This window comes from Opisthocomus hoazin, chromosome 3, assembly GCF_030867145.1.
Source record: "Opisthocomus hoazin isolate bOpiHoa1 chromosome 3, bOpiHoa1.hap1, whole genome shotgun sequence".
Lineage (NCBI taxonomy): Eukaryota > Metazoa > Chordata > Aves > Opisthocomiformes > Opisthocomidae > Opisthocomus > Opisthocomus hoazin.
In genome coordinates, this window is record NC_134416.1 from 29,600,626 (window position 1) to 29,612,847 (window position 12,222).

General features: G+C 41.4%; 1 protein-coding gene across 8 annotated transcripts in view; it reads left to right on the plus strand.

Moving 5' to 3' along the window:
- The window catches only part of RUNX1T1 (RUNX1 partner transcriptional co-repressor 1), a 118,661-nt gene that overhangs the window by 31,479 nt on the left and 74,960 nt on the right, over positions 1 to 12,222 (plus strand). The window contains exon 1 of one of the 8 annotated variants that reach the window (XM_009943512.2): positions 4,594 to 4,696. The exons of the other annotated variants lie outside the window; for them this stretch is intronic. Within the exon in view, the coding sequence (XP_009941814.1) occupies positions 4,690 to 4,696 (7 nt within the window). The 5' untranslated portion in view covers positions 4,594 to 4,689. Of the gene's footprint in view, positions 1 to 4,593; positions 4,697 to 12,222 lie in introns of those variants that run through there. 8 annotated transcript variants of the gene reach the window in all.

Genomic DNA, 12,222 nt, shown 5'->3' on the forward strand with positions numbered 1-12,222 from the left:
TGAAATGCCACTGGGATTTCTGACAATGGTCAACAAGAATGAATTTTTTTGGCGTTGTTTGTTTGCTAATAGGTGATCTGGGTTGCCAAGTCTGACCCACTGCCAAGGTTGCCTTTTCTTAACAGATGATTTGAAATCCTCTTTAGACGTCTAATTTCTGATTGTCCTGTTGAAATAGTATGACTTTTTTTCTTTTTTAGTTAAGAAAACATAAAAGAGATGAATGCTTTCTCACTTCCAATGAATTTAGTCCCGTACTAGAGGTAACACGATGAACAGTTTCTCTTAGACAATCATGAATATTTTCTTCTCAGCTTAGTGACTCTAGCTTTCTAACTATTGAGTATTCTAATTCTGTTTCCAAGCAAAGAATTAGAAGTTTATAAAGAAGTGCCTTTCTTGAATAGCTTGAGCTCTTTTGTGGTAGTGCAGTAAAAGCAACGGAGGCTGGGACAATCTCCTGGAAAAAGTCACACCGAGGGTACCCGTTGCAGTTCTAGGTGGACAACTGTTGCACCAAGTGGTAAGAGAATACTGGGCAGCCAGAAATTAGTGAGCTTCTCCTGAAGGTGTTGCCTTTACTGTACTTTGGTTGGACAATCAACTGAATAAAGTTCAGAAAGCATCCAGAAGTGGTCATCCCCAGTCCTCCCCCATCAGCTCTACAGCTCGCACATTAGGTGGGTTGCCCTGTCAGTGGGATGCCTTAAGAAAACACTAATAGCTTCCAGCTGGGTGGAAAATCAAAACGTTTGGGGGCTGACAAAACTACCAGATTTGAATTTGAAAGCCCAGCTAATGCCTCCATTTTTATTTACCACTCGCCCAGAAAAGATTATTTTCCAATATGTCAGCCTCATTTGGTGGCCACTGGTCTGAAAGTGAAAGTGGAACAAGCAAGCGGGGAAATCTGGACATTAGTGAGTCCGCCCTTTCAAGCTGGTGTGCCACTTTGTGGAATGGCCTTCCCTGAGATTGGGGGGGTCCTAATGACCATTCATCAATGCTCGTTGACTGATCATTGAGTGCCTTCTCATTCAGTTTATCAAGTCTTGCACATAAAAAGTCAGAATAAGCATTATTCAGCTTTGTTAAAGCCAACTAGGAGTAAAATGCTTCATTTGAACCCATTTTGCCCTTGGTTTTTCACTTTGTTAATGCAGTCCTGCTTAAATGAGTGCTTTTATTGGGTGGTTAGAATATCTGAAACTATTAATTCTCTTGTATTGAATAGCTGGTGGCAGGCCAGAGCAGATGGGGTAGAAAACTATTTGGTTGGGTGTATTGCTTTCAATTAGGATCAATGAGGTTTCAGCTCCTTTGAATTAACTCACTTAATACCCACTGTGTGAAGTCACAATGTATCACAACAGTCTGCTGTAAGTAGAGCGGGAAGTTGAGAAGTCCTACAGAAAAGCTTTGAGTTAAATTCTTCCTTCACTGTTAATAGAGAGCTTTCATTAACTACAGATGCATTTCAGTGGACTTCCACTCCCTGCTATTAACCTAGGTTGGTGCAAAAGGCAATCTCTGTACTTCTAAATGGTGATAGTTTGGAATTTCTCTTTTCCATCAGATCCATGTCTTAGCGGCAGTATATCATCCACTGCATAAAAATCTTACTTTTTCCCCCTTCAAATATATGAATATGGAGACTGTTTTGCCTTCTTTACCCATTTTAAAAAATAAAAAGTTGTACAGGATTAATTAAAATCATTTTGTGAAGTGTTTTGACTGATTGTCGAAGAAGGAGGTGATTCCCACCCAGGAAGGTGTAGCATAATGTGCACCATGAAGAAATTGGCCAAAGTTTATCTTCTGGATTTTTCACTCTCTTTGTAGCCCTTTCATTTTGGTATGACACATAATACTGACTCTTGTGATACAGTAGAATCGTTCCTGTGTTAAAACCACTGCATTTGCTTTCTTGGAAGAGAATAAAACCGTTTTACAGAGTGGGCCGTCCACCTTTGCTTGGCCTGCTAAAATTTCAGACCTGGTGCAAAAACTGTTAGGGCAAGCTTAAAGTGACTGCATTAAAAATGGGGGTGGGGTGGGGAAAGCAAATAAATATCCACAGATATTTATTCAGGGAGGACTGCCAAATGGGTTGCAGCCTGCCTCAGTGTATTAAATAATGAGAGGGAAAAACTATTCATGCAGCTGGCTGCTTGAGAAAATGCTGAAGTAGTCTCAGATGCACAGGCGTTCTGTTAGCCCCTTCCACGAGCAGACTTCTAGGTGAGAATCTCCAGGGATCCAGGTTTTGTTGACGTGGATCAATTTAAATGGCAATTACTGTAGTCAGATAACAGCTTAAAAAGGCTTTTTACACAGAGAAAAAAGATGCATAATCACACAGCATATGGAAGTTCAATTTCGTGAGCCGTGGTCTGTGGATTTACAATGTACTGATATTAAGACCTACTTTTAAGAGTGAATATTGTTCAGTTTTATTAAAATGCATCATACCTTTGACACGTTACTTTCTACTCTGAAGCTGATTCAGGCTGCACCTATGTTGATGAAAGGTTACGCTTCCAACTGTGAAAATGTTTTTCCTTTCATGTAGAGTACAGCATTAAAAAAGAAAAACAACACAGCAAATACAATACTAACTGACTGGTTTTAAATAGTGCATCAAATAATAAAACAAAAAGAATGGTAAATTCTTTAAAGGCCTTGGTGGTGCAAACTTTGCTTGTTATTCTTTCTCTTCCCCCCTCCTCTTTTCCCCCCTTCATGAAAGCGGTCTGTCATGAAAACGTTTTCATATTTCAGTGTTTCTCTTGGGCTCTCTGACAGTAAAAAAAAATCCATTATAGAGAACTTCATTACGGTAGATATCTGATGAAGAGGAAGAAAAGAGCCGCCTCAAGTAGCAGGCGCATTACATTGTTAGTGCTGGGGTCTGTACTGGTGCAAGGGGAACTGCTCCTTCGCTTCTTTGATGGTCTTGAATTTGCCAGTCCTGTGTTTGGAGTCTCTCTCCTATTTAAGTGAGGCTTAAGGGTGGCACTTAACAGTAAAAAGTTGTTGTGGAAGTATCAGTAAATTCGGTGACTCATTTGCCTTAAGTGAGAAATATTAATGAGTTCAGTCCAGATATTGGAAGGGTTGTTATTTTTTGCTTAATTTCGCATGTGCGTCCTTTTCCTAAATAGATCCTTATCGGGCTCTGTGGCAGCTAGAGGAAGGAAGAGGAAGGCCTGAGAGCAGAGTTGTTCCTGCGCAGCAGAGGCAGAAGATAGCATAACGCAAAATCAGGGGGATGCATAAAGAAGTACAGAAGGATGAGCCTTGCACTGACAAGAATGCAGCTCCTGAAGATCTGACTGGGAATCGCTGCCTTTCTGTATGGGTTTAAACGTACACTCCAAAGGCAAAGTCAGAACCAGGAACTGCGTGCTAATTGCTGGAGAAATACTCGTTACTGAAGGGAGAAGCTTTTGCGAGTGCTAAATAGGAGGCGAGTTTTAAAAACAAGGTATTTTTCCTGGTGCCTGGAATTTTGTGCAAGGCTATACGTGCTACAGAAGGCATGCGAGTCAGGCCTATGTTTCTCCTAAGAGGCAAAGATGTTTTACAAAGGACTAAAGAGGGACTGCTGAGAAGAAAATAGCCAGCTTTAGATAAAGCACTATAACAAAGACTTGTAGTTTTATGTATCATGGTGTCCATTAAAGCTTAATAGGGAAGAGTGCATTGAACCTAGCCAGGCATACGTTATTCATGTGAAGGATAAACATTTAAGGGGTGTGCAAAATCAGAAATTGGGAGGACATGATTGTTTAGCTTTTGAAAAAGCTTTACAGGGAAGATTTTGTTTTCATCCCCCATGGATCACCATGCAAGGTAAAGGAGAGTAAGCTGCAAATGTTTGGAACGTATCAATGCAGGAATCCCAGGGGGTTAAAAGCACTATAGTAAAATAAAACTGGTCTGCTTTCTAAGTGTGTTCTATTTTACACATACTACTGAGAATCTGAGAAAGGGAGTGATTTTGATACTCCGTTCACTACAGTAAAACAGCATAATAATGACGAGTGTGGGGAGGGTAGAAAGAGGAGGGGGGACTCTCTCGTATATCCTCGTGCACGTTTTGAATTTCCAGCTAAATAAACAAACGTAGTCCTATGGTGTGCAAAATTATGGCTGTTAAAATAAAGAATGAATTTGCTTCCACTTTTGGAGGAGAGCTGATTCAAAGTGATGCTTTTTTCTTTAATTGTCGTCAGCAGAAGAAAGGGTTAACTTTTAAAGAAAAAAATGAATAATTCAGTGTTTGGCTTATCACTCTGCATTCTACTTTCTATTCTTTGGTCATCTGGAACTTGGTGTGAAAGGTAGAGTAAAAGGAGTCAGCTGAGGGGAGCTGGGGTTGTGATAATTTGCACACACATCGCTGTCATTGTTCTGCCTGAAGAGACAGGGCTGGGTTCAAGGCCACATGTGCTCCTGTCATCATTCACATTTCTGCTCCAAGTGCAATACAGAGTGTCAGCTCTCCATCTGTCTTTGCCTGGCAAACGCACGCGCCCAGCATCCTGCCTCCAGCGACGCTGCCACAGCCAGTTCTGATGGCCCTCCTCGCTTCTCTCTGTTCATTCCAGAACAGGAGGCACTGAGCCCGAAATAAGCTTGCTTTTAGGAGAGAGCCATTTACAGTGTGGTATATTTTATCCAAGGATGCCTGGTGAGTGGAAATTATTGCAGCTCTTTCGGTTTTAAATGAGGAAACTCTAATTGTTTTTTGATAGTGGTTTTTTTTTTTCTTTTTTTTTCCCCCTCCTCTTTTAATATCGAGTGTGATTTGCAAGCTGATGCTGGTATGGAGCGATCGTGGATGCTAATTCTGTTGTGTATATGTTTGGGGGAGGGGAATTTGTGCGAGGGAACTGCCAGAGATGATACTTACAGCAGGACTGGTTGTTTCAATGGAAGGGGATAGAAATAGCAGAAAGTCACCGGCTTTGTGGGTGCGGGTCTCTGCATGGGGGGGATCATTTCTGAGTGAAAAGAAATACAGCTTCGGGCTGGCTTTCACGACTGTCAGCTGCACCTTGAAGCTGCAAACATTTGATCGGTAGAGATCATTCACAGCGTTCACCCATCAGCTGAAATTATCTCTGTGAAAAGCTGTTTGTGTTAGAGAAGTGAAGGAGATTTATAAAACAATTTATTCCAGCGTTGTCCTAAGTCGTAGTCCTTAACTGTCATCAGGCAAATCACTGGGACATGTTGATTCAAAATAAAACAATAAAAAAATCTGCTGAATTAGAGGAAATGCTGTGGAGCTGGAAATTTTAGTACGTCGGTTTCCTCAGGAAAATATTATCCTTGGATCTTACGAGCGCTTGTCTAATTGATAAGTGTTATTGCCAATGAAAATGGTGGTTCTATGCAGGATGATTTGTCTGAGGGGTTCTGTGAGATGCTTGACCACGACCGAGTGGATTGAATTTGGTGTGTTTTGTTTGGGTTTTTTTTTTTTTTTTCTTCTTTGGTGAGGACTGAGGAAAGCCATGTGCCTGATTGTAGCAGCCTGTGTCTCTGGATAAAAAAAGACAGGGCTAGAGATCCTACAGCTGGCTGGTTCTTGTGGATTATTTGGGTAGGACAGGCAGAAGAGGCTACGCTTGATCACAGAGAGTCTGTACACCTCGCAGATGGTGTTTTGAAACAGTATCTGCCAGTTTGCTGCAACCACAGTTGCATGTAGGTATTGCCAGTTGTTGGAAGAATGTTTTCCTTTTAGGATTTTTATACACGGCCGTACCCTACTGCTGGTATGTTTGCTGATCTTCTGGTTGTAACAAGAAAAGTAGGCTCTGTTTGCTCAAAGCGCAAGGCTAAGAGGATTTATATGGTTGAAATATGGGCAAATTAATTTGCATAGATAACAACTGAGGACTATGAAACGTCAATTTAACCCTTTAAACGTCAAATTTGATTTGCCTGCGCTACATTCCTGGGAATGTGGTCTTCATTATAAATATCGTGGTAATTCATTAACTTGGAAAACTGCATTCTGCATAATTTGAATCCACTGATGTTCCTCTTATTTTTGTATGAAACTCATCTTCTCATGCAGTTTACTGTTTCCGTGTTCTATCAAGATATTTAAATGTACTGAAATGACACAGTCTTAGCAGTTTTGATCCTTGTGTGCGTTATTTGGGGCTATTGGCAAACAGTGTTGGAATGCCTAGAGTGGAGGTTTTTGAAAACCTATTAAGCCTTTGACATTTAAATTACTTAACCTACCTGCTGGTTAAAATTTCATGCATCTTTAATCAAAATGGCACGCGCTACACGCGAGTATGTATACCCTTATCAATACTCGTGAAGCTTTACCATTAAAGAAATCTTTAATTTCCAGCATTCTCTTCAAGCAGTAGCAAGCAGGAAGTGTGTTTTAATGTCAGCTCGGAGTGTTAGAAAACCTTGCACTTGGATACAGAGAATACACTAACAGCTGTGACTGGGAGCATGTGCCAGAATGGAGATACTTGAACAGATCTGACACTTGGCTATTTTTGACACCCATCTGCACTTTTTTACTCTCCTCTAGGATGAACTGCCTCTCAATCTGTTCACAGCATATTTTAGCCCTTTAATATTGTGGTGTTGGGTTTTTTCAAATGGGCATTATTAGCCATCTGGGGCAGATTTTGTATTTTAAAAGTAAGCACATTATGTACAGGAGATTAAAAGGATGTGTATTTTTATGTAATCTGATATTATGTCAGTGCCTTTTGTGTATGTGTGAAGTCTTGATTTCAGAAGCATCCCTTTAGTGATTCTGACATCTGAAGTCCTCCTTTTGGGGAAAGAAGAGGAAGTAATAAAGACGAGTTCTGGCTTATGTGTAGCGATAACACTTGTACACAAAATGAATTCGCCCTTCAAAGACGAACTGCTCATACTGTTAAAATTGCAACTGGCCACTCACCTCCTCGCTTCCCTGTCAGGGCAAAGCGAGGGTTGCTAATGAAACGCTGTAAAAGCGATTCAGATCTCTGTTAAAGCATTACTGCAACTCTGAGAAAAGTCTCTGGAAAGATAATCCCGTTAACATGCTGCTAGGAGTAACCAAGTTAACCATGTTGTCATTCTGTGTAGTGAACTCTAGGAAGTGCTTATCTCTAAATAATTGATGCTGGGGGAACAGCGTTCAAATCTAAAACCGTACATCGGTTTGCCTGATTACTGTGAATGTGTGGGTTTTGTTTTGATTTTTTTTTTAAAGAACTGTTTATTCTGGACTTTATTTATGAAACATTACAAATCTATCAGTCATTTTATAGTACTTTCAAAGAACAGATGTTGGCCTACAAAATGCTTTATTATTGCCCATGGCAGTATTCAGCATGGTTTCCTTAAAAGGACAATCAGTGATCACAGTCATTGTAGCCCAGAAATAATGCTGCTCTTTCAGAAGATGGCCTGGTATTAGGTCAGACCACCCTTTCTTTACTTCTGCTCTCCAGATGTGGCTGTGACTTTTTTTTTAAGTTCATGTTTCAAAAAAAAAAAATGGGTTTGTTTTCAAAATCTGGTTTTACTTAAGATATCTCCATCCTGGAGTGCATTTCATAAATTGCCCACATATTTTTCTTAGCAGAGAACTTAACTGGCTGTAATTTTTAACACATGGCCACATCATGTGATATTTTCAAAACATTTGCACATAGCTTTAAGAAGGTCCCAGCAGAAATGATCCATCATCTCACAGCCAGCCCGTTCCTTAACAGCATATCTGCATTTTCCATTTAGCAGAGCTATATATTATTAGCTTACATTTTGGGTAGTAAAACAGTGCATTGCTGATTGTAAAACATGGACTTTATTATCTGCTGAAAATTGATTTGGCATTTATAGCCACTGTGTACTAGACTGGCTTTCTGGTTTTAACATTAGTGCTTGCAAGTGATGATTTGTTTAAAGAACAGAAACAAAATTGCCATGGACATAACTGTTAGTGTCCTAGTAACTGAACATTTGGATTATCCACCTGTTTTTTAAATACACGCTGCTAAATGCTGTTATACAGCAAAAGTCTCCTAACAGTCCATTAACCAACTTGTTCTAAGTTGCAGTTGCTATGCTGTTACATTAGGACAATTCTGTGTCTTACAAAACAAGTTTCCTGCCAAACGGGGAAAATGTGTCTGGAAATACTTAAGTCCGAGTGCTAACCTTGCATCATTATTCCAGTCATCCTACATAATGACTTTATCTTCTTCAGGCTTTGGATAGGAGTGATAAGCTCTTTCCCTGGGAGGACCGTGGGTCACTCGTTCTTCAGATACGTATCGTAAGGTTTGGGAGACGATGTATAATGACTTGCTTTTCAAAGTATTAAAGTTCTTCTTATTTTATGGTAGTAATAAATTCCAAAGTCTGCATGACATTATTGCTCTTATTTTCAGCCTATGGGGTTGTGAACAGCATCTTGCTACGTATGCGTGGAAAGTAACTAACACATCATGGGAAGCAGATCATGCTGCAGAAAGCTAATCATACATATTTTTAAGTAGGGTCCCAAACACTCTTTCCCTGTGAAAATTTAGTGCTTCAACTTAGACCCTTAGCTGGAGAGGAACAAATGAATCAGTTTCTCAGGACTGGTGCTTCCTTGGTGTGCACAGGGTGTTTAGCATCAATCACATGTTGATTTTAAGATTTTGGACTCCACACTAATACATGATTGCTGGTTAAGGCATGATCATCGTCACTTGCAAATCAATGTGATCTGTGTATATGCAACTTACAAAAAGACTTGAATACAAATTTTGGGTAAAACAAATTCTAAAATGATAGGATACGCTGAAAGTATAAATAGAGAAGTTGATACAAGTAAGAGCAGAAGAAGACATGGTCTGTGGTCCTGTTCAGGACCTGTACCTATACCTGTACAAGTTTTCTGGTTTGTTTGCTTCATCCTTTTTTGGTCCGAGTGTGTATGCCAAGGATAACTCTACAAAAAATCAGCTGAAGCCTGCTCTCTCGCTGTCGGGTCACAGATGAAAGTGAAATGCACAAGATGACTTCTGCACTTGAAGCGGTAGCTGGTTTCCAAAGCCAGAATTGCGTGCCTGTGAATTGCCCTCAGCTCTCTCCTCGTTCCAGGTACGCCACTTCAAAGTTTCCCGAGCATGTCGAGCTGCATCTGTGCATGCGAAGATCTGTCTCCGTATTGACAGGGTTAAGCAGGCCGGTGCTGAGTTCACGCCTGCATATGTCTTTTGGGGATTTTGGGAGGCAGTTCTGTATCCGAGTCATTTGCACAGTTGGATATGGTAGGTAATCTCGGAGGATGCCTAATGTGTATTTAGAAACGTTGGTGTCTTCACAAGTGCAGGCTTACTTTTAGTTCCCAGAAACGTGTGTGGTGTAAAACACAGCACAGAGCCAGCGATACTGAGACAAGTAGAGATTAAATCGGGAAATCCGTAGGGCATGGCAGCGCTTGGATTTTTACTTGTAGGCAGGCACAGTCTAGCCATAGTGGCCCGCTTGGCAAGGCTGATTTCATTCAATATCCCGCTACGCTAGCTCCGCATTTGCACAGTTCCTCTGTGAGGCTGGTGAAGCCTTTGCCGTGCTGTACCATGCTATCTGTATTCGCTGGCTCAACTCTCCAGGAACTCAGCCGTCTCTGCACCACGTTGCATTTTGCGATGTACATCTGTTCGTTCTGCCTCTTGTACGCGAGAGTCACCAGGCGAAGAGTGGGACCAGCGCAGGAGCCGCTTCCTCCTTGCTGCTGTTGATCTCAGGCCTTGGTCCCTCCTGAAACACTTCCTGCTCGGTCCATGGACAGGACAAGAGGTCGGTCCATGGCCAGGACAAGAGCCATGGAGATTACTCCCATCCAGAAGAAGCCGCTGCTGGGCTGTAGCTTTCTTCCCTGCTGAGGGAATATGTTGCAGACCTGAGCCTGAGCAAGCAGAAGGGGGATTTGAATTCATGTCTTTCACTTACAGAGTGAGGATTCTGCTCGAAAGGCTTGAATAAAATGAAAGTTCACCTCTTCTATCTCGCCTAGCTATGCCTTACACAAACCGGTTCTAATTGCCGATCTGAATGTGAGGATCTGGACATCTTTTCTGGAGGAGGGAGTAGTACTGTGGATCCTATGTCTCCAAGTTACTGAGGCTCTTGAAAGGCAGGAGTAAAGCATCCTGTCTCCAGTGTTTCCCTGTTGGTGAGCTGTAGGCAGATGCTAGTTAAATATAACTAACTTTATATCATCTTTTCTGCCATGAGCTGTCTACAGCTACCTAATGGGAGGGTGTAGAGAAGATGAAGAGAGCCAAACTCTTCTCAGAGGTGCATAGCGATAGGATGAGAGGCAAGAGGTGCAGTAATGGACCATGATAAATCCCAGGCAGATACCAAGAAAAGAACTCTTCACCATAACGATGGTCAGACTCTGAAACAGGTTGTCCAGAGAGGTAGTGGCGTTTGCTTTACTGAAGACACCATATCAGACAAACCCCTGGCAGCCTGATCTAACTGAACATGCTTTGAGGCAGAAGGGCATGAACTATCTGATCTCCTGAGATCATTTCAGCCTGCATGACCATTCTGTGTGCTACTGGATCTGTCAGCTGTTTTGGATACCCAGTCTGAGGGGCTTCAGCCCGGTGCACTGTCAGGGAGAGCAGAGCAGTCCATGGCACTGGCTTTTGTGTCGTGTTTCGGGGAAACTTCAGCAGTGTTGAGCTTCTGGGCACCTACAGTTAATTATTCATTGAATCTGATCTGAAACCATTACGTGATCTGTAAATTGCAGAATGAATTTTGCCTTTGTGTGCTGGTAGAAGAGCAGAATTGTCAGACTCGGTGATGGCTGAAAGGGCTGCACCTCCTTCCCGTGGTAGCTCATCAAGCTATGCTTCCACATACCAAAGCTGAATGTATTTCTCTGTGCTGTTGGGTTGTTTTATTTTTTTCCTACTAGTAATTTCTTCTTTACTGCCAGTTACAGGCAGAATATGGTGAAATAGCCTCATTGTGAGCATTAGCTGCAGAAGAAATTGAGAAAACAAGTTTCTGGAGACCTTGGGATTTGAGAGGTGTCGCTTCAACTGGAGATTCACTTACCTCTTGGTTTTATCCTTGTGCTGCAGCACACTACCTGGTAGTAATGTTGTTGCAGCTGGTTTAGGGCTGTAGTGTCAAGAGACATCGAAACAGTCCAACTTCTAAGAATCTCCTGCCCAAATTCCTATGGCATGAAGCTATAGCCTTATTTGATCTTTTCCATGATGTTGCATAATGAGTTGTGCATTTAATTCTACTTCTTAAAAATAAAACAACTTCATTTTCTTGCTCTTGGGATCTGGCAATCTTGTGGAATTTTAATGAGGAATAACTACCTGGTAGGACCCACACATCTGAATTAATTTAAATTATCAAGCTAGCTATTTCAGTATTAATGTGGATATATGTTCTGGAACAGTGCCTGCAACATAACCATGCTTTTAAACGGGTACAAAGTGTAAGTCAAAGGTGTCAGGAAATCTTTCTGAAGTTCGAAAGGAAATACCGTCAGCAGTGGACACAATTATTAAGAGTACTGCTCATATGGTTCTCATTCATTATGGACATCCCTTTAGAAGCAGACTGTAACAACCCTTGCAGCATTGTACATATTGACTGACAGAAGTGTGGAAACAGAAGAGCAAAAGGAATTGGTATTGATCACCTCTTGGAGGAGCGGCTGAGGAATAAGGAAGGAAAGTGTATTTTGGTGACCCTTCAAGCGTACTGCAAGTTTGTGCAGAACTGGTGTAGGGTAAGGCCTCTATCATTCTTGGTTAAAAATAGGGGTTTGCTGTAATAAATGTAGATATGAGAAAGCAGTATTTGCATATTCTTAACCGTTTTCCAGCGAAGTTAGAAATGATAATTCAAGAAGCAGGAGTGTGTTTCCAGCTTATTGATACATCTTTTGTTGTCTTCTGGGGGTTAATGCACTATTCTGTCTTCTATAAGCCATTCAGCAGCACCTCTAAAATTTAACTTCGTACCCTTTCAGTTCTAATGACCTATCGGAATTTTCTTCATGTGCTTATAATCTACTTCTCGAAGCCTTGGGAGCCCTCCTCTGCAGCTGTAGTCCCCCCTTTCTCTGGTTCTTCTGGCAGTGCTGGGTTCACTGTCTTATTCTGCTCCTGTTTTGAAACCACATCGTGCTAAAGGAGTAAT